The sequence below is a fragment of the Carassius carassius genome, chromosome 40 (assembly GCF_963082965.1).
Source record: "Carassius carassius chromosome 40, fCarCar2.1, whole genome shotgun sequence".
Taxonomy (NCBI): domain Eukaryota; kingdom Metazoa; phylum Chordata; class Actinopteri; order Cypriniformes; family Cyprinidae; genus Carassius; species Carassius carassius.
The window spans coordinates 2,355,030-2,378,156 of NC_081794.1; the positions used below are offsets into that span (position 1 = coordinate 2,355,030).

At 37.5% G+C, this 23,127-nt stretch overlaps 2 protein-coding genes across 2 annotated transcripts in view; both read left to right on the forward strand.

Moving 5' to 3' along the window:
* Nucleotides 1-11,581, forward strand: part of radil2b (Ras association and DIL domains 2b) — a 32,130-nt gene extending 20,549 nt beyond the window's left edge. The window contains exons 9-16 of the mRNA XM_059531682.1: nucleotides 1,681-1,900; nucleotides 1,975-2,147; nucleotides 5,852-5,993; nucleotides 6,107-6,249; nucleotides 9,335-9,635; nucleotides 9,747-9,826; nucleotides 11,045-11,184; nucleotides 11,287-11,581. Of these exons, the coding sequence (XP_059387665.1) occupies nucleotides 1,681-1,900; nucleotides 1,975-2,147; nucleotides 5,852-5,993; nucleotides 6,107-6,249; nucleotides 9,335-9,635; nucleotides 9,747-9,826; nucleotides 11,045-11,184; nucleotides 11,287-11,386 (1,299 nt within the window). The 3' untranslated portion in view covers nucleotides 11,387-11,581. The remainder of the gene's footprint in view (nucleotides 1-1,680; nucleotides 1,901-1,974; nucleotides 2,148-5,851; nucleotides 5,994-6,106; nucleotides 6,250-9,334; nucleotides 9,636-9,746; nucleotides 9,827-11,044; nucleotides 11,185-11,286) is intronic.
* A 657-nt stretch (nucleotides 11,582-12,238) lies between these two features.
* Nucleotides 12,239-16,233, forward strand: sult2st2 (sulfotransferase family 2, cytosolic sulfotransferase 2). Its single transcript, XM_059531683.1, has 6 exons — nucleotides 12,239-12,468; nucleotides 13,749-13,960; nucleotides 14,034-14,160; nucleotides 14,476-14,570; nucleotides 15,619-15,799; nucleotides 15,976-16,233. Exons 1-6 carry the CDS (start codon nucleotides 12,330-12,332, stop codon nucleotides 16,083-16,085), a joined length of 864 nt encoding a protein of 287 aa, XP_059387666.1. The 5' UTR covers nucleotides 12,239-12,329; the 3' UTR covers nucleotides 16,086-16,233.
* The last annotated feature ends 6,894 nt before the right edge of the window (nucleotides 16,234-23,127 follow it).

Below are 23,127 nucleotides of genomic sequence, written 5' to 3' on the forward strand. Positions count from 1 at the left end.
TATATATTAGGGGTGTAACGGTTCACAAAATTCACGGTTCGGTTCGATACAATACACTTGGGTCACGGTTCGGTTCGGTACGGTTCGGTACGTTTTAGATGCAGCAAAAAGAAAAAATTGGCAGATAAATTTCCTTGATTTTTAAAAAATGTTTTATTTATTAAAACTAACAAAGTATGTTTTTTTTTTTACATTGAACAATGATGGAGCTATTCTTTACCCATCTTCTATGGTGTTTTCTTAGCAGCATACTGTATAAAACAAAAACAGCTCCTTATAAAAAAAATGAAAATGTTATATTAGTTATGAACAAATACAAAGATGTAACTTTTTACATGGAACTCTATATATGTTTTTTGGAACAAAGCAGGAATTACGGTCTGTCTGAAATGGGCTCGTGAAGGAATATTGTAACGGGGCTCAATTACAATAAGCATGTTCTTAAAACCTAGGCGCTCGCTCACTCAGTACGCGCTGAAGGCTCGTTGCAAAATGGCTAATGCGTTTAACAGACCAGAAATAGAAGATCCTTCAATAACCAACAGGTCTGGTGTTTGGGTGCACTTTGGATTCCCTGTAAGCTATAATGGTGATGATAGAATCAATGGTAAATAGTAAGGTCTCATATCCGCGGCTATAACGTAAATGTAGCCTACCAATCGCCGTGGTGATGTCTTTTGCCCTGTTTGAATCCGTTGGAAATGTCTGTCTAAATGCTACGGGGATAGTTTGTTTCGTGTATGTTTCTCCTTTTTTCCGTCTTTTCCCAGATACTGACACACTAAGGTGATGTCGGCGTAAATGAGTTGACATGTTTCAAGTATTCCCGCTGGTGTTTTTTTTTTTTTTTTTGTATTCCCGCTGGTGTACCCTAGATGAGACATATCGTTGTTTTTTATCCACCGCTCTCTTGCCATCACCATTATAGCTTACAGGAAATCCAAAGTGCACCCAAACACCAGACCTGTTGGTTATTGGAGGATCTTCTATTTCTGGTCTGTTAAACGCATTGGCCATTTTGCAACGAGCCTTCAGCGTGTATTACTGAGTGAGCGAGCGCCTGACTGAGTAGCCTAACATAAACATATAAGTTGGTGTTTTTTTCTTCTTCGGGGGTGTCAGGGGCGTTGCCTGTTACGTCGTTTGGGTTATTGGGCTACCTTGTTGAACGCATATCATTATATTTCACAATTTTTTTTATTTTCCAAATATAATTAATTAGTCCAACGAACCGTTCGGTCCATAATGCGCACCGCGTACCGAACCGAAAGCCTCGTACCGAACGGTGCAATACGAATACGCGTATCGTTACACCCCTAATATATATATATATATATTATATATATATATTAATATATATATATATATTTAATAAAATGTAATATGACATCTACATTTAAGATATAGTTCACCCTAAAATTTAAATTTGCTGTTGGTTTATTGTTAAATGTTTCAATGAACTAACCCTTAACCACTAGCTGAATTATTTATTTATTTATTTGACATTACTTTTTTTTTTTTTTTTGAGTTTTACATTCATTATTATTAACTGAGGGTTACTGTAGGAAGGTTAAGGTCAGCAGTTGTTCTGTCCGGATGCTGTTTTTCAGAATGGACCGATCAGCATTAGCGTGTGTTCTCCTGGGCTCATGTGTGTGTGTGTGTGTGTGTGTTTGGCAGATGCTGTACCCGCTTCTCCCCGGCGTTCTGGACAGTCATGCATTCTCTGACAGCGGGCAGCTGCAGGTGTCGCCGCAGGTCAGACGCGTGCTGGACGTCCTCAGTCAGAGCCTGCGTCTGCTCCGAGCGTTCGACGTGCATCCAGACATAAGCGCGCAGCTCTTCTCCTACCTCTTCTTCTTCATCAACGCTCTGCTCTTCAACCTGCTGATGGAGAGAGGTGAGTGAGGCAGCAGATGCGGCTGATGTTCAGCTTCTTTCGGTCATCTCATGCGACGCTGCTCTTGTGTGAAGGGTCAGGAGGAGCGTTTTACTGCTGGTCCCGTGGAGTCCAGGTCAGGGCCAATCTGGATCTGCTGATGGACTGGGCTCATGGAGCAGGACTCGCTGATCTGGCTCACACTTACCTTCTCAAGCTCTCCTCGGCCGTCAATCTGCTGGCCACACCGAAGGAAAACCTTCTGCAGGTCCTGCTTCTGTTCCCTCAGACCACTCTCATCTCAATTATTTTATTGTATTTATGCAGAAAAAGTCATTATTTTACTGATTCAACTACTTTACATCAGTATAACTTTAGAATTTAGATAAGGGACAAATAGGAAGTTTTGAATAGCATTTAAAATATAAATTTATAAATATTAATTATTTTAAATATATTATGTGTATGTAAGTATATACAGTAAATACACAAACACAAATATGTAATTTTACAATAATAAAAACCTAACATAATTATACATTTATAAATATTACTTAAATATGAAAAATTTATTGTTTGCGTGTGTGTGTGTGTGTGTATATATATATATAAATGTATGCTTTATTAACAGTATGTATGTGCACACAATATACACAATACACTTGATATATAAAAGTGCAACATTAATACAAGCACTGTTTATATACTAAAAATGATTTAATAGATAAAAATATAAATATAGTTTATAAATTATATATATATATATATATATATATATATATATATATATATATATATATATATATATATAAAACAAAATAAATTATTTAAAATGTATTATTTAAGATTTTAAATATACTTTGTTATATATTTTATTTTTATGTACATACACATAGATTTTCTTTTCACTGAAGAACTTCTTAAGATGACAAATGTGTTAACCTCTTAAATATATTTACATATTTAAAATTTTATATATATATAACATTAAACACTAAATACATGGGGGGAAAAAAAACGTATTATGATTTCTTTTTTATGTGGACAGTAGTAAGTTAGATGAAATGGATGTGTAAAAGTGTAGATGCAGTGAAAGAGAGGACATTTATTTCCATTAATTTTTAAAGCTTTGCTGTTTGTCCGCAGCATTCTGATCATTCCCGCTTTATTACACATGCATTCCTCTCTCATCACAATCTCTTCAGACATCAGGAGTTAGTGTGGAAATCAGAAATAATTAACAGGAAATATTACTCATTAAAGGATAAAGCTTCAAGAACACAAAGACTCTTTCACGGTCATAGATAAAGATTACGTCTGTAAATGACATCTGACAAATGATCCTGACGGTACGTCCCACTAAAGACACACACTGCAGTCACAGATGCTTAGAGACTCATTAATCATAAAATCTGTTGTATTAAAGTGTTATTTGTGATAAAGTGGGTTTTATATGCAGAAAATAATTATTATATTAATATCATACTACATTATTTTAAAAGTAAAAATGAAACCATAATAAAAATATATTTGAAATATTTGAAATAAAATAAATGTAAAATATAAAACTAAATGAAACTGAAATAAAATATAAAAACTATTTATATATATATATATATATATATATATATATATATATATATATATATATATATATATATAATATCTAAATTGCAATTGAGCAAACGAGACATTTATATATATTTAATTAAAATAAATTATGGCACTGCAACAAAAAAAAAAGTCTACATATTTTACAGTCATTACTTGGTTTAAACTTGTCATTGACCCTTAATAACATCGTAAAATCCTTTGTTTTATTTAATAACTATGAGATACTGTATCAAGTCTTATTTGTGATAAAGTGGGGCAATATATGCATAAAATCAATATTTTCTGTAACTTTATATCTATCACAAAAGAAGAAGAGATGCTATAGTAGAAAGCAGTGTATTCACTGTTAGGTAGCTGTGTTTACTGCTTGAAATCAGATGATTTCTAGTGTTATTCTGTGACATCAGATCATTTCTAGAGTTACTCTGTGAAATCAGATGATTCTAGCATTATTCTGTGAAACCAGATGATTTTTAACATTACTCCGTGAAACCAGATGATTTCTAGCGTTACCTCTGTGAAACCAGATGATTTCTAGTGTTATTCTGTGACATCAGATCATTTCTAGTGTTACTCTGTGAAATCAAATGATTTCTAGTGTTATTCTGTGACATCAGATCATTTCTAGTGTTATTCTGTGAAATCAGATGATTCTAGCATTAATCTGTGAAACCAGATGATTTCTAACATTACTCTGTGAAACCAGATGATTTCTAGTGTTACTCTGTGAAATCAGATGATTTCTAGTGTTACTCTGTGATATCAGATGATTTCTAGTGTTATTCTGTGATTTCTAGCATTATTCTGTGACATCAGATGATTTATAGTGTTATTCTGTGACATCAGATGATTTCTAGTGTTACTCTTTGATATCAGATTATTTCTAGCGTTATTCTGTGACATCAGATGATTCCTAGCATTATTCTGTGGCATCAGATGATTTCTAACATTACTCTGTGAAACCAGATGATTTCTAGCGTTACTCTGTGAAACCAGATTATTTCTAGTGTTATACTGTGATATCAGATAATTTCTAGTGTTACTCTGTGAAATCAGATGATTCTAGCATTATTCTGTGAAACCAGATGATTTCTAACATTACTCTGTGAAACCAGATGATTTCTAGTGTTACTCTGTGAAATCAGATGATTTCTAGTGTTATTCTGTGATATCAGATGATTTCTAGTGTTATTCTGTGATTTCTAGCATTATTCTGTGACATCAGATGATTTATAGTGTTATTCTGTGACATCAGATGATTTCTAGTGTTACTCTTTGATATCAGATTATTTCTAGCGTTATTCTGTGACATCAGATGATTCCTAGCATTATTCTGTGGCATCAGATGATTTCTAGCGTTACGCTGTGAAATCAGATGATTTCTAGTGTTATTCTGTGAAACCAGATGATTTCTAACGTTACTTTGTGAAACCAGATAATTTCTAGCGTTACTCTGTGAAAGCAGATGATTTCTAGCATTATTCTGTGACATCAGAGGATTTCTAGTGTTATTCTGTGATTTCTAGCGTTATTCTGACATCAGATGATTTCTAGTGATATTCTGTGACATCAGATCATTTCTAGCGTTATTCTTTGAAATCAGATGATTTCTAGCGTTATCCTGTGACATCAGATGATTTCTAGCGTTATTCTGTGAAACCAGATGATTTCCGGTATCACTCTGTGAAATCATCTGATTTCTAGTGTTACTCTGTGAAATCAGATGATTTCTAGCGTTATTCTGTGAAACCAGATGATTTCTAGTGTTACTCTGAAATCAGATGATTTCTAGCATTATTCTTTGAAATCAGATGATTTCCAGTGTTACTCTGTGAAAGCAGATGATTTCTAGCATTACTCTGTGAAATCAGATGTTTTCTAGCGTTATTCTGTGATTTCTAGCGTTATTCTGGGACATTTAATGATTTATATTTTTATTCTGTGACATCTGATGATTTCTAGTGTTACTCTTTGAAATCAGAGGATTTTTAGCATTATTTTGTGACATCAGATGATTTCTAGCGTTATTCTGTGACATCAGATGATTTCTAGCATTATTCTGTGAAACCAGAAGATTTCTAGTGTTACTCTGAAATCAGAAGATTTCTAGCATTATTCTGTGAAACCAGATGATTTCCAGCGTTACTCTGTGAAATCAGATGATTTCTAGCGTTATTCTGTGACATCAGATGATTTCTAGCATTATTCTGTGAAACCAGAAGATTTCTAGTGTTACTCTGAAATCAGAGGATTTCTAGCATTATTCTGTGAAACCAGATGATTTCCAGCGTTACTCTGTGAAATCAGATGATTTCTAGTGTTAGTCAGGGTGTGTGATGCCGAGGTGTTTGTGTGTAGATGTCGTGGAAGGCTCTGCGGATGGAGTTCCCGTCTGTGAACGCTGCTCAGCTCCATCACATACTGAGAGAGTACGAGCCGCGGCGCTCCTGTCCCGCAGCGTGGACGCCCTCTGGCGACGAGGACGAGGCGCTCGCAACCGGTACATAATCGCATAACATTTTAACAAGCCTTCCAGAGTCCCTGTTATTACATACTCAAGTGATCTCTGTGGAGGAGTGATCATGAACGCTGATGTTTGTGTGGCGTATACAGCTGATATCCTGGAGAGCTTCGATCAGCATCCTCCTCTCGTCCTCCCTGCAGACGGCTTCATACTGCAGCTGAGAAGAGCAGTCAGTGAGACGCAGCTCATTACACAGCTGCAGCGCTTTCAGAGAACCATCACCACCCCTCAGGTGCACTCCTCCGCTTTCATCTTGATTTCAAATACATTATTTTGAACTAGTAATATTTTATTCTGTAGCATAACAAAATATTCAGTTTTATTATGTTTGACCAATAAATGGCTCATTTAAAGCAGTTCTTTTAGTATCACTGAGTTTCCATTATAGGTTTTTTTCATATTATGAATTATGTTTTATTCGATATTTTCCCTGTTTATTTAAATTTTAGTGTAAATATTTTGTTGTGTGGTTTTGGAACATTATATTGGCAGGGGGCGTGATCAACACGGACAAATAAAGGCCGGGGGGAAATTTGTGCAGCAGAGCCAGATAACGAATGTACACGCCCACTGTCGGAGCGTTTCTCGTTCTCGAGTCAAGAACCGGTTGCAGCGGTTTTCGGATCACCAGTACACTGAACCGAGAAGTGTTTCTGTCGGACGCGTCTGATTTGAGAACCGAGGAGCTGATGATATTGCGCATGCGTGATTCAGCGTGAAGCAGACCATGGGGGCAGGGTTTCATATTTTTTTGAAGCACCCCTGGGCGCCGCCATTGGCTAGCGGACCCCCACCTGCTGTTAGCATTCCATTGACTTCATTTTGCCGTCACTTTGACAGTGAATAACTTTACATCTGAGGCATTTAAAAACTCCATTTGTCCATTCATTATTTCTAAAGAAACATGAAATGAAAATGAATGTATAAAAGGCCCCATTTACTTGTCTTACGTTGTGGCCCCGTAGAAGCAGTTTTTGTAAAAAATAGGCTAACGTTTGCGTCATAACCTGCGACTCTCTAGCCCCTTTCACACTGCACGTCGGACCCGGCATATTGCCAGAACATTGCCGGGTCGCCTTCTGTGTGAAAGCAACCACGTCCCGGGATTGATTCCAGCATTGAACCCTGGTTGGGGACCTAGTAACATTGCCGAGTTCGACCTGGGACGAGCGCTGTGTGAACAAAAGCCAGATCTAATAGGTCGCATAGGTAGAGAAATTACCGTATGGACAGGAGGAGAAGCTCGCAGGCAATCTTTTACTGTCTATGAGGCAATCGGGGGTACGTGGAGGCATGAAGTCAAGGGGGAAGCTCATAAAGAGTCCATAAAAGCAACTGGACAAAATTCAACAATGTCTGCAAGATTCGGTGGGTGATTCAGATTTCTCTTGGCACAGCGATTAAAAGACTTAAAGGTTGCTCACATGACATTTACGTCATCCAGTTCAGTTTGAGTCTGCGCAGTACGCCTGATCCCCAGGAAGTAAGTGCTTCTAATTGACTTCACTTGTCTCCGTTGAATCCAATGGGGTCGCAGTGTCCATTTCTTTTACGGTCTATGAAGCAGACTGACACACAGCTCGTCTGAACTGAACTGATTCTTTTGGTGATTGATTCTGAGCTAATGTTATGATATCTGTCCACTGGAACGCTATCGCTTTTAATTTAAAACGGGTTATTTAAAACAATTACTTATCAAACAGATGGAATTAGAAATAAAGGCTTGACTCTAATAAAAGCCTGCTTCAAATAAAAGCCTGTTACCTTCTGCAGTTCAGGTAAATAAAGGCCCCAGCTTTTATTTGTGTTAGGTGGGAGATAGAGGACCAAAAGGCGAGATTCTCAATCACAGTCTTTTTAATGAAAATGAGAAACAGTCATAGAATCAACAGGAAACATAAATCCACTCCGGAAACAGAGGTATCAGTCAAAACAGAATTCTTCCCCCGTAAACCCTGAGCATTAACAAAAAGTAGCAGAGAAACTAATTACTGGGATTCGGGATGTGCGGCAGCCGCACCAGGTGCAATGGAAGATCCCAATAGAGAATGCGGCAAAAGTGGAAGCCCGCAGAGAGAGTGGGTACCGTAGGCTGGATATCACGTCCGTTCAGGACCACAGCGTCTGAGTTGGTAGAGCAGTGTAAGGACCGTGTAGGAGAAAGGCTTCCAGACAATTCGGACAAGACAGGACAGGACACAGCAGGTAGGAGATGCGTCTTCGGCATTGATAGCTAGGAATAAACTGACAAAAGGGGCAGAGAAAGCGGGGGTAGAAATAGCAGGAAGAACCCGGGAAAAGGGGAAACAGGAGAGAGGATAGGGTGAGATAAGTGTAAGTGGGAACAGCTGGGACTAATGAAGTTAAAGTGATGGTGTAGAGCAGTGATTCCCAAACCTGTCCTGGAGTACCCCCAACACTGCACATTTCTTTCTCTCCCTAATTAAACACATCTGATTCAACTCATCAGCTCATTATCACATGGGTTAATGAGCTGATGAGTTGAATCAGATGTTTTTATGGACAGGTTTGGGAACCACTGGTGTAGAGAAGGAGTGTGTAGGATGAGCACAAGAGGGGGACAGAGAAAGGAGGAACCCAGATCATGACAATTTGAGGAATTATGGTATATATATACAGGTGCATCTAAAAAAAAAAAGTAAATAAATCTAAATCTAATTCAGTAAAACCTAAATTCGGTTTCACAAAATTAGATTTAGTATTTTTAGTACTTTTAGAAATTATATTTATTCATATTTAATTTCCAGTTTATTTGTAGTGCCAGAGTTTTATGTTATGATTTTTACCTATATTTTTATTAACAAATATTTTAATCTTTTTTCATTTTAATTTCAGTTAGTTATAGAAATTTTGTTGTTTTTGTAATTTTATTATTATTATTTTAAAATGTCTATAGTTTTTCATTTTATTTTAGTATAATTGAAATACTTTATAGTTTTTTTATATAGTTTTTATGCTATTTTTATTTTCTGTTTTCAATTTTATTTAAGTTAAAGTGTTTTTATTGGGTTTTTTGTCATTTTTATTAGTTTTAATTTTCTTGAGAATATATGTTGAGTTTTTTTTATTTATTTTTTTTAGATTGAGTTATTTTAGTGTATGAAGTTGTGTAATCCTTGCTTGGGCTGAAATAAATACATTTTTTGTTATAGTTTTTTAATATTTTAAATATGTGTAAATATTTTTTACATTTTCTAATAAAGAAATTTAATTTAGAGTTGATTGAATATATTTGCATTTAATTCGTTATTATAGTAACACTTATATTGTCTTTATCATCTCTGCTGATGTTCCAGCTGGCCTCTGCAGTGCCGATGGAGGCCAAGCTCACTAAGCTGGAGCTCCACCCTAAAGCTCATCTGGAGGCGGGTCACACAGAGATGGTGATTCCTCACGCTGGAGCCAGTGACCTGAGCTCATGTGAAGCTCTTTTGACCAGAAAGCTTCAAAGTCTTGAGCTACAGGATAAAGATGCGGCCCGTCCGGCACTGGACCCGTCATGTTTACTGACTCCACCGAACACGCCACAGGACCAGGAGCTGACCGACTCGGACACGGATTCACACCAGCACACCTCCACAGTCAGAGCGGAGGAAGGTGACAGGACGCTCTGAGCTCTCGATGTCAGAGTGATGTCTCCATCAGTGCTATGAACGTCAGCTGTTTAGTGACACAAGCTCGTGTGTGTGTGTGTGTGTGTGTTTGTAGGTGAGAGCGAGGAGAGTGATGTGTTTGTGCTGGAGCTGCAGAAAGCTGCGTGTGGTTTGGGTCTAATGCTGGACGGAGAGGTGAGCCAATCTCTGAGATATGATGAGCTATCAGAAATATTAATGGGATAGTTTGCCTAAAAATGAACATTTGCTGTCAGTTTAATCACCTTCAGGCCATCCAGGAAGTTTGTATTTCTTCAGTAGAACAGTAAAGAAGATTTATAGCTGAAAGCGTGGTGTTTAGTGATTCATCAAATGCAAGTCAATGGCTACCGTCAATTTGTGAATCAAAAAGCATATACAGGCAACAAAAAATGAAAAAACCCACATGGCTCCTGACGATATACGTATTAGGGTCTTATAAAGTGAAACGATAGGTCTATGCAAGAAACTGAACGTTATTTACAACAAAACTTCCTGTAATCAGGCAAACGGACCAAAGTGATTCAAAAGATTATTCTCCTAGTGGTGCATCTGTTCTTGTGATGAATGAACTGATTCAGTTCGACTCGGACCGAGTGAATGAACCTGTGAACCGTGAACGAAAGGCCAAATTGAACGTTTGTATGGGTTATCATTATTTATGTAAAAAGGTGAGCTGATGAAGATTAAATTTTTCACTTTATATATGTGAAACCTCCACGTTTCACGTCATTATTTAGTGCTTTAATAACTTAATTGCTTATATGCATTACATGATCACGTAAACAAACTAGTGAACTGAACCAGTTCATTGAAACAAAGTGTCCAAAAGAAGCAGTTCACAGAAAAGAAACCTATTTCCTGAGGCTCTGGATTACAGGTAACCAAACATATTGTAAATTTAAAAGCCTGTTTGAAAATTGCAATAAAAAGTTTATGTTTTTTAAGTTGAACTGTGTTTAACCTGACACAGCATTTTAAAAGTGCATTATAAATGCAATAACAATATATTGACTTCTAAGCCAATTTATAACTGCGTTCAGTCCTGTACTTCTTTGCAAATACTCCTTTCTTTAAGTGATCTTCATTTGGGGATGTTTCCGAGCAAATATCGATATATGCAATTAACTGTGATTAATTATGTGAATAAGTTGGCATATGATGCAGTTGCTTCAATTACAGCCCTACTCTTGCAAATCATTTCCATAAAGCATATGGCAACATCATCACTATTAATATTAGTTTTTTTTTTTACAGCCCAATAGCATCTCCATGTGGTTGAAAATGTAATATTTCTTAGATTTTATAAAGACATTGTGGATGTTTTCTGAAATACAGAATTAATTTAGGACAATATTTCTGTGTCCTTCACAGGAAAGCCCTTCTACTGTGAGCGGGATTTACATCCAATCAGTGCTTCCACACTCTCCTGCCGCTGTATCCCAGAGGCTGAGAGCCGGCGACCGGATTCTAGCCGTGAATGGACTGAGTCTGTCCGGAGTCGACCATCAGACGTGAGGAGAATTACAGTAGATGTGAAACGTTCTGCATTTCCTTAAACATAAGCAGTCGGACTGACAGCCAACAACATTTCTTGTTCTTTTTTTACCTTGTAGAGGCCGGGATCTCATTAAGATGTCAGGAGAAAGGCCTCGGCTGCTGGTTGCCAGATCTCACAGTGCTACAAAAGAAACAAGGACAAAGCCTTCTACATAAAACCTAGTGTTTAAAAACTCTGCTTTTACCCTTAAATAGAGATGCATAAAGAGTGGACAAAACAAAATGACAAATACAACTTTTTTAACATCTGGTTTTATATGTACAGGTTGCTTGATTGTGTAATCTTTGCATTTTGTGATTAAAAATATATGGAAACTATTAAAATAATTAATGTAGAGGTTATGCGCTGCTTTTTTAATTTATTGCATAATGTATAAAATGAATGGTCAGCTGCAAAAGTGCTGCAGAGTTTGACTGAAACATTTTAAATGGTATGTCATTAATTTCTCGTGATAAACTCAGATCGTTTTATACAGCCTTTAATACATGCATAAAACATGCAATATATGCTTACAGCACGCTTGGAAACAAAAGTTTATGTTTTTGAAAAAAGTCTCTTGTGCTCACCAAGGCTGCATTTATTTGGTCAGAAATAAAGTAAATGTAATGAAATATGATTGCAATTTAAAATAGCTGTTTTCTCTGTGAATACATTGTAAAATGTAATTTACTGATGTGATCAAAACTGAATTTGCAGCATCATTACTCCAGTGTCACATGATCCTTCAGAAATCATCATAATATGCTGCCCAAGAAACATTTGTCTGTGACTAAACTGAGATTAATTTGATTTATAGATGAGTTTTGCAGCGAATTCATTTAAGAAAACAACTGTGTGCACACTACAGCGCGGGAATAATTATCTTTATCTATCTTATCTGACCTTATTGCACAAGTTGATACAAATGATTAGACATTCTTTTTTTTTCTTTTTTTACTTTACAACTTGCCGAACAGTTGCGTAAGAGTTTGTGATTGCACACGAAGGTCCTGCGCGAGAAGCAGAACTATATATTCCGAGTTCTCGCGGTATTAGAGACTCTACAGCAGCTGCGAGTTTAAGCTCGCCGTTTATTTGTGGAGTGCTTGTCTTGAGAAAATGACGGAGGCTGAGCTGTACTCGGTGTATAAAGGTGTGTACGTGCCGACGCATTTACATCCTCCAGAGAGCCTGAAATACTGCGATGAGTTCACTTTCCGTCCAGACGACATCCTGATCGTCACTTACCCCAAATCCGGTGAGTCCCACTGATGCAGATTATTGTAAAAATGTCCGTATTGAACACATAAGGTCACTTCATAAATTGCAGTTAAGTCTGCTATTGTAAAAAAGTGTTTAATTGTATTGCATGTGCACGTTTAGCTAATATGAATTAAATAAAAGTGCACTTAAGTAGCTGCTTTAAAGACCTTTTCTTAACACTCTTAAGAATGTACATAATTACATAATGTATAACTCAGGTTTTAATTATTTGTTGTGTTTTCTCTTGGTTTGATGTGTTGGCTAGCATACCAAATAAGCACAGAAAGACAAAGTACGTGATTATCATTTTAGATTTAGTGTTTCATTTATTACAAATGGTGCTGTAAAACGATTATCGCATACAAAATATAAGTTTTTGTTTGCATAGCATATGCATGTGTACTGTGTATATGTATTATGTATATACACACACACACATACAATAGACTATATATTTAGAAAATATTTACATGTCTATATATTCATATAGCTAATTTATATTCTAAATAAATAGAATATATAGATGAATGTGTGAGCATTTATATATTTATATACATAATAAATAAACACAGTGCACATATTATGCAAACAAGAACTTAATTGTTATGCATTTAATCACGGTTAATCGTTTGATAGCACTAATTACAACTGAACTTCATATATTTTAAATGTAGTAAATTGCAACTTCATCATTACAAATGTGTAGCTAGAAATACATTTAAATACTGTACATGACGTACAAGTTTCAATAGAAATTACATTAAAGTATATTTAGTTTATCATAAACGCTTGTCAGTGTATTGTGCAGTAATTACATATAAATAAGTATATCCATCTCAAAGTAATCAATCTTAAGTTCAACTAATCATATTTATTATTCATTTAAACTAGGCTATAATATATTTCCATGTATTAATGGTTAATAACTTGCATTTAAGTGTCTAAAAAAAATAAATTTAATTACAGTATGTTCTTTTGGAGTATATTATTTCCATAATATACTTTATACTAAGTACTGTTTTTAAAGGTTTGATAAAGTGTCCTTTTTTTTAGTTTACTTACAAGATTTGAAGCTAAATGTAGTTCTTTTTTCTGTTGTGTGGAGCTACATCACATAACAGTCAATTACAGTAAAATACAGTTTTTTATTTTAATTCTTTTAAATCTCTAGTTTTTTATGCATGTGCTATGTCTTAGAAATGCACTGTCTGTTGGATTAGAAACACTTTTAAGCCATATTTCACTGTGAAAAGCTGTGCTTTGCTCCACACACAGGCACAACATGGATGCAGGAGGTGGTTCCTCTGATCGTGAGCGAGGGTGATTTGACTCCGGTGCTGACGGTGCCAAACTGGGACCGAGTGCCATGGCTGGAGGAACATCGGGCGATCCAGCTCAATCTGGAGCAGAGAGCTTCTCCACGCGTCTTTGCAACTCACTTCCATCACCACATGATGAACGAGTCTTACTTCAAAACAAAGCCCAGGGTAAAAACTCAATAAGTCACACGCTGCATGTGCGCTGGTTAATTAAATGCATTCAGATTATTGTGTGCTTCAGGTTCTTTATGTCATGCGTAACCCCAAAGACGTGTTCACATCCTCGTATCACTACTATGGAATGGCCTCATACCTGGTGAAGCCAGGAACCCCAGACGAGTTCATGGAGAAGTTCCTCGATGGAAAAAGTATTTCAGCTCTATTTCCAAACTACAGGCTAAATATGTTAATTGTATGAGTATCTTAAATGATAAAACAGCTTTTTTTCAGTGTTTACATTTGCAGAAAAACTTTATTTGTTGTGTATAATGCATGTGGACATATAATACATTTGAAAGGTGTTATAAAAAAATGCAAAATTTGCATGTAGAATAATTGTAGGCTACTGTTAAGTTTGGACTTAGTTTTGTTTTTTTGCATATGGACCGAATTTTTCCAATTTGTTTAGTGATGTAGTCATTATTTTGTCAAATTGACTTAAGCATGATGTCTGTTATCCACAGTCATGTTCGGCTCCTGGTTTGATCATGTCAAAGGCTGGATTAATGCTGAAGAGAAGGAGTCCATACTTCATATTTTCTATGAGGAGATGATCGCAGTAAGCTTGCATTTATCACTTTGTTTTTTATTGGTTTATGGGTTTCTTTAATCTTTCAAAAACATCAGGGTAAATTGATTTGGCTTTACTCTTGTTAAAAATTATATTTTAAAAGATACTTACTACTTGGTCAAAAGATTTCTCTGTGAAATGTCAAAGACTCAGTATGCAGTTTATGCAATCAGTAGAATTGGTTTAATTTTATATTAACCTACAAATGTAACCCTGGAGCACAAAAGCAGGCTTAAACCAAAATTATAGATTATTCTTTTATGCCAAAAATCATTAGGATATTAAGTAAAGATCATGTTCCATGAAGATATTTTGTAAATGTCCAACTGCAAATATATTAAAACTCAATTTTTGATTAGTAATGTGCATTGCTAAGAACAACTTTAAAGGTGATTTTCTCCGTATTCTGATTTGCACCCTCAGATTCCAGATTTTCAAATAGTTGTATCTCAGCCAAATATTGTTCTATCCTAACAAACCATACATCAATGGAAAGCTTTTTTATTCAGCTTTTCATGTACAAATCTCAGTATCATAATTGACACTTATGACTGGTTTTGTGGTTCAGACTCACCAATGCGAAGGCAAATTAAACCTATTCATTGAAGTGTAAAGGTTTCAGTCAAAGCTATCAGCAGCTCTTCTAGAAACAATCAGTCACTCATCAGTGTGTTACTCAGTAACAGGTTATCTCATGATGACAGCGTGTTGTAACTTTGGCAAGCAGTCCAAGGCCCTTTTCAAGGTCTCTCTGGTGCAATGAACGCTTACTCATGTCCTTGTATTGAACTTGTCCAAAGAGATGTCCAAAGTCCTCTTAAGTCCTCCAGCAGAACGTCCCTTTCTCATTTCTCAAAGAGCATTTCAAATGAACAAACAAGGAGGCCGCGTGTTCCCATGTATGTTTAGTTTTGTAACGATAAATGTAAATTTGGGATGAATCACAGTTTTTTTTTTTTTTTGGTGCTATAAAATATTTAAATCCACATAAAGTTCTTCATGGTTTTTAACATGTGATCATACAAATCTTTATCAGGATCTGAAAGGATCTGTGGAGAAAATTGCCAAGTTTCTTGGTAAATCTCTGAGTCCAGATGTGATGGAGAAGATCGCTGACCACTGCGTCTTCAAGAACATGAAACAAAACAAAATGTCCAACTTCTCTCTGGTTCCGAATGAATTCATGGACCAGAAGAAATCTGAGTTCATGAGGAAAGGTAAAAATCTCATAATTCAGCTCAAAGCAGCTGGGCAATAACTATTTGATTGCTGTGTTTGAGGAATAGATCATTCTATAAGAAAAATCTCTTAGTTTCACTCAAATATCATTTGACTGTATTCAGTCATGCCAAGTTCACAAAGAGACTTTTCTTGTCTTTTTTTGCTCTGTCAGGAATTGCTGGTGACTGGAAGAATCATTTCACTGAAGCCCAAGAGGAGCGATTTAATGCTGTATACAAGGACAAGACAAAAGATGTCAAATTCAAATTTATGTGGGACTGAAAAAACACATGCATTTAATCGTATCTGCTTTTAATAAACCTTTGGTGCACATTTACCACAAAAGACAGGTCTAAAAGAGAATTTTTTGTTTTTTGAAAATAGCTTTTAAAGACCTTTTAAATAAAAGACAAATAAATTATTCATAATTTCATTGATAGTGATCTTTCCGTTTTATTTGAATTGTATGATTAAAACTATCACTACACTGGAAATTATTAACAATCATTACTGTAGTGTTTATGTTATGTGCCTTCAGAACATAAAATATGCTTTTTATTTATTGCATAAAGTATAGAATTAATGGTTGGGTGGAATAAATGATAAGTTTTAGTTTAGGTTTTCCTGGTTTTTGGTGTCCTTGGTAAAGATCATGGTCTTGCTGCCTCAAAATGCTGACCAACATAAATTGAATCATAAACATCATCGTTTGAACTTTAAGCATACTGAAGTTGATTTTAACATTTTACATTTTAAACCACCAACTATCACAATTAGTTTTTCCGACCGAGGTTTGCATATCTTATTTTCATGATACATATAAAACTTGCTATAATATACTTACTGATTCTTGGTTAAATGGTTTTTCAACCATTTAAAATACATGTTTTTACAACTATCAAATATATGAATTGAATAAAAAAACGAAATGGCTGATAAATACTTTAAAATATATAATAAAAGTAGAGGTCCACTGGAGTTGTCAATGGTGTTAATGTTTAACAAAAATCATTTATTTTGAAATAAAAATCACACTGATGACATTACTTGATTTTTTCCTATTTCCTGAAGAGCTATGAAAACTTTCTCTTTTCACTTATCAGAAATGCTCTCATTTTTCTCATGATTTCATATGAAGCTTTTAACCTTGTATTACCCAATTTATTAGATGACGCTCCGCCCACTTTTGGCTTCAAAAACGCTCTTCGGAAACCTATGGGTGACGTCACGGACACTAAGTCTATGTTTTTATAGTCTATGGCTTTAGCCTTTTATACAGTCTTTAGCCATAGACTGTATAAAATGATTTACCCTGGCAACAAATCTGTGTATATTCTTTAAAAAAATGTTTGTCTTTATGGTTTTAAGTGTACTGCCTTAATGTTTGTATTGTTTAATAAAAAATTTAAAAAGACTTAATAAAAGGCCTTAACCTATCGTTTGTTCTTTTGACACAAGACTTGACAGCACTGGATAGAGAAATTAATTTACAAGCTTCCTTACAAATGGGTGCATATTCATTATCATCATCATCATCAAAATTATTGTTCACTCTTACAGTTACTGTGTTTCTTATCTCAAATTGTAGCCTTTTACTTCTTACAGTTTTTAAATGTGTGAATTTCTGTCGTGATGGTTATTTTCCATACATTGAATGTTGTAAAAAAGGTAATAAAGAGTTGGTTATTATTATTTTTAAGTCTCTTTCTGGCTCAGACTGCACAGGTTAAAGCTTATGGGTCTGTAACATGATGAACGAACAACTCCAAAAAATACGAAGAATCATGAGATTAACTTCTCTTTCCGGCTCAAGACTGCATTGACTGAAACAGGAACAGAACTGAACGAATCAATCCCAGAGACTCGTTCTTCCTGAGTCACATTAAAGATTCGTTCAAAATGAACAAATCATTCAAGAACGACCCATCACTAGAGCACAACAGCTTGAAGTTGTCTTATTTGGCACGATCTCTGCTGCACTAATAGTAGTAAGCCATTCCTCTGTGTATACATATCCTTAAAAGTACAATTCTCACTATTATTTGTGTCCCCTTCAAAAAATGCTTTTGAGAAAATTTATGTTTATTGCCCCCCACCAACTGTTAGACGAAATTTACACCCCTAGTCTAGTAGTAAAATTATTTTAGGAGATGCAGGTCTAAGCATAGAAACCATAATAATGATTTATATGGATATGACACCAAGTAATAAGCTTATGCAACCTTATACATTTAAAATTACAATTAATTAGCAATGTCATCTCATTGCTAGTTTTACTTAATTCGACACCATAGATCATGACATACACACATAATCATAGATCGATTACATAACTATACAGGTATTCAAGGGCAGGCTTTAAGATGGTTTAGATCCTACATGTCCGATCGCTACTGTCATGATCCAGTCATTGAACTTCTGTTTATTCACAACCAGAGGTCATCATCCACAACACAGACTCTCACACTACACATTACACCCTGGACTACATTTCCCATGCTCCATTGCACCAATCCCATTCACCTGGTAACAATCACACCATGCACCTGAGACCAATCACACACACACAGCACAATCATCAGACATGCTTTATAAGCACTGGACTTCCTCTCACACATTGCCGAGTATTGTTCTGCATATATCCCTCACCTTGCGATAGGTGCAATTCCAAGCCATTCCGTGTTAGTCTTGTGTCAGTTTATCGTTTTCATAGTCTAGTCTTTTCCTTGTCCTGCCCTCCTTCTCGTATTTTGACCCATTTGCTCTGTTTACTGGATTACCCCTCTGGATATTGTTCGCTCATCGAAGACCCACACTTGCCCTAGAATTATTCTTGTACCATTTGATGAGGTCTCATTAAAATACATTTTTCATTTTGGACTAAATGAGTCCATAAAGTCATAGTTACCTGAGGGGAGGTTTAATTGTAGTCTGAAGGACTTTATAGACTGTGTGTTGGAGCTACATTAGTTTGCTTTCAGTAGTGGTAATTCTGTTAATTAATTTGTTTACTATTATGATTTTGCTCATATTAGTAATATATATTCTGGTAATATTCTTTTGTTTGTTGGTTTAGTTAATTGTTTTTATTTATATGTTTAGTCTTTATTTTTGATTAGTTTAATAACTACAATGTTTGATTTAGACACCTGAGGGCAGTAGTGGGCACAGGTAAAGGTAAATATTGGTAGGGAGTAGGAGGTGGCCTGGAGCACCTGGGTGATGGGCATATGGTTTTTTACCAGCACGAGAGATGCTCTATTGTTTGCTCAGTTGGAACAAATAAACCAGCCACAACCCTGGATCCAGCTTGAATTAGATTTTATTTCTTGTCTGCGTACATCACCTGCCTAGAAGTTGTCTGTAAGTTTAATTTATTTTTGCTTGTTGACATACGGCCACTACACTATGCTTTGCTGTCTGCTGGCTCTATGTTCACAGTGGGTTTTGCTGAGGAGTACACTGTGCCTGTAATGGCAGATGCACCAGTTCGCCTGCACAAAATGATGGCAACAGCAGAATCTGTTCACAAAATGGAAGCCCCGGCAATGCTCCGTCATGTAACTGCTGCCATTCAGAAGTCAAGTCAAGTCACCGTTGATCTTCCAGAGTCAAGTCAAGTCACCGCTGATCTTCATGTCTTACGAATAAGATACGCGGATGCAAGTGAAAGTAAAATAACTCTTTATTGAGAGAACAGTAAAGGTCTTCCCGTTGCAGCCAGCAGGAGAGTGGTGATGAAAGGACTTCGATGGGCAAACCAGATAAGATGGGTGACGACAGAGTGAAGAATTCCCCGGAGTGCTGAGTGATGAATCAGGTGTAGAATCCACAACAGGATAGGAACAGGAACAGCCTGACGCGACGAACTCAATGCAGCTGAAGAAACACACGAGGAGAACTTAATCAGAAACAACACAGGGAAACTCCAACAATGATCTGACAAACATGAGACGAAAGACAGAGCATTAAATAGGCTGGGGAAATTACATGCAGCTGTCGCTGATGTCCACATCAAACAATCAGCGTAAAGAGACACCCACAAACACACAAGACTAGGATGACAGTGGATCACCAACCATGACAGTACCCTCCCCCCTAGGTAGATGATCCTACCTGTCGATTGTTATCATCAAAAAGGGAGTGATCCAGGAAGTCCCTAGCAGGTTCCCAACTTCTCTCCTTTGGACTGTAACCTTCCCAGTCCACCAAGTACTGGACTCCGCGTCCCTCCTTCTTGAGTCCAGAATACGGTTCACCGAATATTTCGGTTCCCCATCTACGAGTCGTGGCAGTGGGGGAACTGGGGCCGGTGGATTAAAGTGTGAATGAAACACGGGTTTGATCCTTGATACATGGAAGGCGGGATGAATCCTCCTGTATGCCGGAGGAAGTTTGAGTCGGACTGCCACCGGACTAATGATCTTGGTGATAGGACACAGGCCAATAAATTTGGGAGCTAAACCCCTGGTCAGAGCCTGACTCCACCCACTGGCAATTTTTGAAAAATGCTGAAAAGTGGGCAGAGCACAACGGAGATAGAGGGGACGAACCGAGGGCGGGGCTGAGTGCGTGGGGCGTGAACCTGAGACCCGCAGTTACGGATCAATTGACAGCTGCTGTCAGAGTCACTAAAATGCAAGTAGCTTTGCAACACAGCATTCATTTGAAGTAGAGGAGTTTTCTCCCCCACCGTCACCCAAAGGGGAGGATGTCGAGGTGTCTGTGGACACAGGGCCAGGGCCTGAGCCAAATCAATTCGAGCCGCTGACTCATACTGCGGTCTTAACTCCCGCAGCGAGATCGTCATCCGACGATGCTTTTCAGCATGAGCTATGTGGAGAAGCCATTTCCACCTCCAATGCATTGGAGAAGCAATCCCGTGTAAAATCCAGCTCTAGGCGGGAACTCGCGGTCTTCGAGGCCAAGTGCATGCAACCACTGGCGCCTAATTTTCAAGTCTGCTTTAAAACTATGCAGTCCAGCAGTGCTGTTGCAACCAGCAACACTACACCTATGTACCATCCTGACCACTGTAAATAAATCTATGCTAACTTGAAGCTATCTTACCTGATGCAAAAATCATGGGGCACTAACCTTGTTTTGAGATAAATGCCTTTTATTCGCGGTGTCTTAGCTAAGTACTTCATTACCCACAATCCTGAACAATCCCACAATCCCACAGTGATGCATCTGATTGGAGGAGCTCGTGTAACCGTCTGGTTAAACCCCGCGAAGGTCCGAAAAGACTGAAGATCATTAATAAAAAAATAAAATAAAATAAAAACCTGTGTTGTGTTATCAGTGCAATCATGATCTCCTTGGCTGCCATGAAAGTTTTGCAGGGAGGTTGGTAACGTTAGTTAGAATTATTGTCCACTTTAGCTAGGCTACTGTAGCCTTCATATGGTATGAGTCATATCAAGCATTTTATAATGCCACTGTCAAAACAATATTTAGCCTAGGCATACCTTTTTGTGCATTTACTGAACATTTGTGTAATGGCAACGACATGTGTTGACTACTGAGGGGTGATTGCAGTCAGGTACAAAGCACTGCACCATGTTGCTAAAGTTATCCTTAACCACTTTCACACACGCACACAATATAAAATACACGATGATAAATATAAAAATCAATACATAATACCTATATAAAACACTATTTATTTACACGATTAATACTGAAAGAATTGCTATTAATGCACATTCACTATATAAAATAAAATTCACTGGAGGAAAAAGTTCGCGCGGGCGGCCGTCGTTATGCTGTATTCACACCAAACGCGAATAGAGCGTCTGGCGCGAATGATTTCAATGTTAAGTCAATGCAAGGGCGCGTTTACGCGCGTCTCGAGGTCTCGCTGCGCGAATGAGGCGTTTAGCGCGGCGCGAAAGACGCAAATTCGCCTCATTCGCGCGTCTAGTTAATTTGAACTCATTTGAACTTTGGCGTCAATTCGAGTTTAAAACAACTACATTTTCGCCTGAAATACTTTTAAAACTACATTTCATGACACAATAACAGTAATATTTTGAAAATTATCCGAATAAAAATGGCGGTTGAAAATGCTCCGTGAACTCAGCTGGCAGAAGCCCCCCCATGACGCGAATTCGCGTCTGTTGTGAAGTTTATTTCACGCGCGAATGAAGCGAATTACTCGCGCGAATGATCTCAAAATGGTCAAGCGGCAAACTAGACGCGGTAGACGCGAATTCGACGCTCTATTCGCGTTTGGTGTGAACCATAGACTGTATAAAAATATGGATGTACGTCACCCGTAGACTACTGAAGAGAGTTTTTGAAGCCTAAAGTGTGTAGAGCGGGCCGTCGCCATCTTGGCAGCGCGTCACCGCGCGACTCTCCCAGACAATCAAAAATGGGCAAAAAGGCGGGAGCTAGTTGCTGTAGCCACGCCCACCTAGCGCGCCAGCAGTGTCAGCAGCGGCAATCGCCCTGTCACTCAAGTGGCCACGCCCTTAATTATGCAGAACTTTAAGTCTTAATATAATTTAAACGGATGAGTTGTAAAAAAATTCACCCCCCTCACAGTTGTCATGAAGGGCAAAATTAGCTATTTAGACCAAAATCATTTTTTGAACCAGGCTGTAAACATGTTTTTTCCTGCTGTAAAGTTGGGCATTTTAACATGGGGAGTCTATGGGACTGACTCCGCTTTTGCAGCCAGCCTCAAGCGGCCAGTCGATGAATTGCAGTTTTAGTCACTTCCTTATTGGCCTCACGAGAGAGAGCGGGAGGTTGGCGCTCGGTGTGAACACAGCATTAGATTTGGAAGTCGCTCAAAGGCTCGTTCGCGGTTGTGGCTTCAGTCGAATTCGAAGTCAGTGAGGCGCGGTGGTTTATGGGATGAGTAGTTCCAGCGCTCGAAATGAAAATATGTACAGTCTTGTACCTTTGACTTTTTTTGGACTTTCTCCTAATTTTTTCACTCGAAATGATATGTTATATGCTTATGAGTTCATTGTAGCTGGTTATCCTCACACATGCTCTAAAACTCTTTAGATACGGATTTTTCCGAGAAATGAATGGGAAATTTACTTCCGGCACCACGCCCAGGGAACGCCCCGTCACGTGATGTGAATTTAGCCCGTGGGGAAAGTGAAGTGAAGTGAAGTGAAGTGACATTCGGCCAAGTATGGTGACCCATACTCAGAATTTGTGCTCTGCATTTAACCCATCCGAAGTGCACACACACAGAGCAGTGAACACACACACACACTGTGAACACACACCCGGAGCAGTGGGCAGCCATTTTTTATGCTGCGGCGCCCGGGGAGCAGTTGGGGGTTCGGTGCCTTGCTCA

Bases quoted from the DNA above. Each gene is read 5' to 3' on its own strand.
- sult2st2 (XM_059531683.1), top strand. From the start codon at position 12,330: ATGACGGAGGCTGAGCTGTACTCGGTGTATAAAGGTGTGTACGTGCCG. The intron at 13,961-14,033 runs GTAAAAACTCAA...TGTGTGCTTCAG, and splicing joins ACTTCAAAACAAAGCCCAGG to GTTCTTTATGTCATGCGTAA. The intron at 15,800-15,975 runs GTAAAAATCTCA...TTGCTCTGTCAG, and splicing joins ATCTGAGTTCATGAGGAAAG to GAATTGCTGGTGACTGGAAG.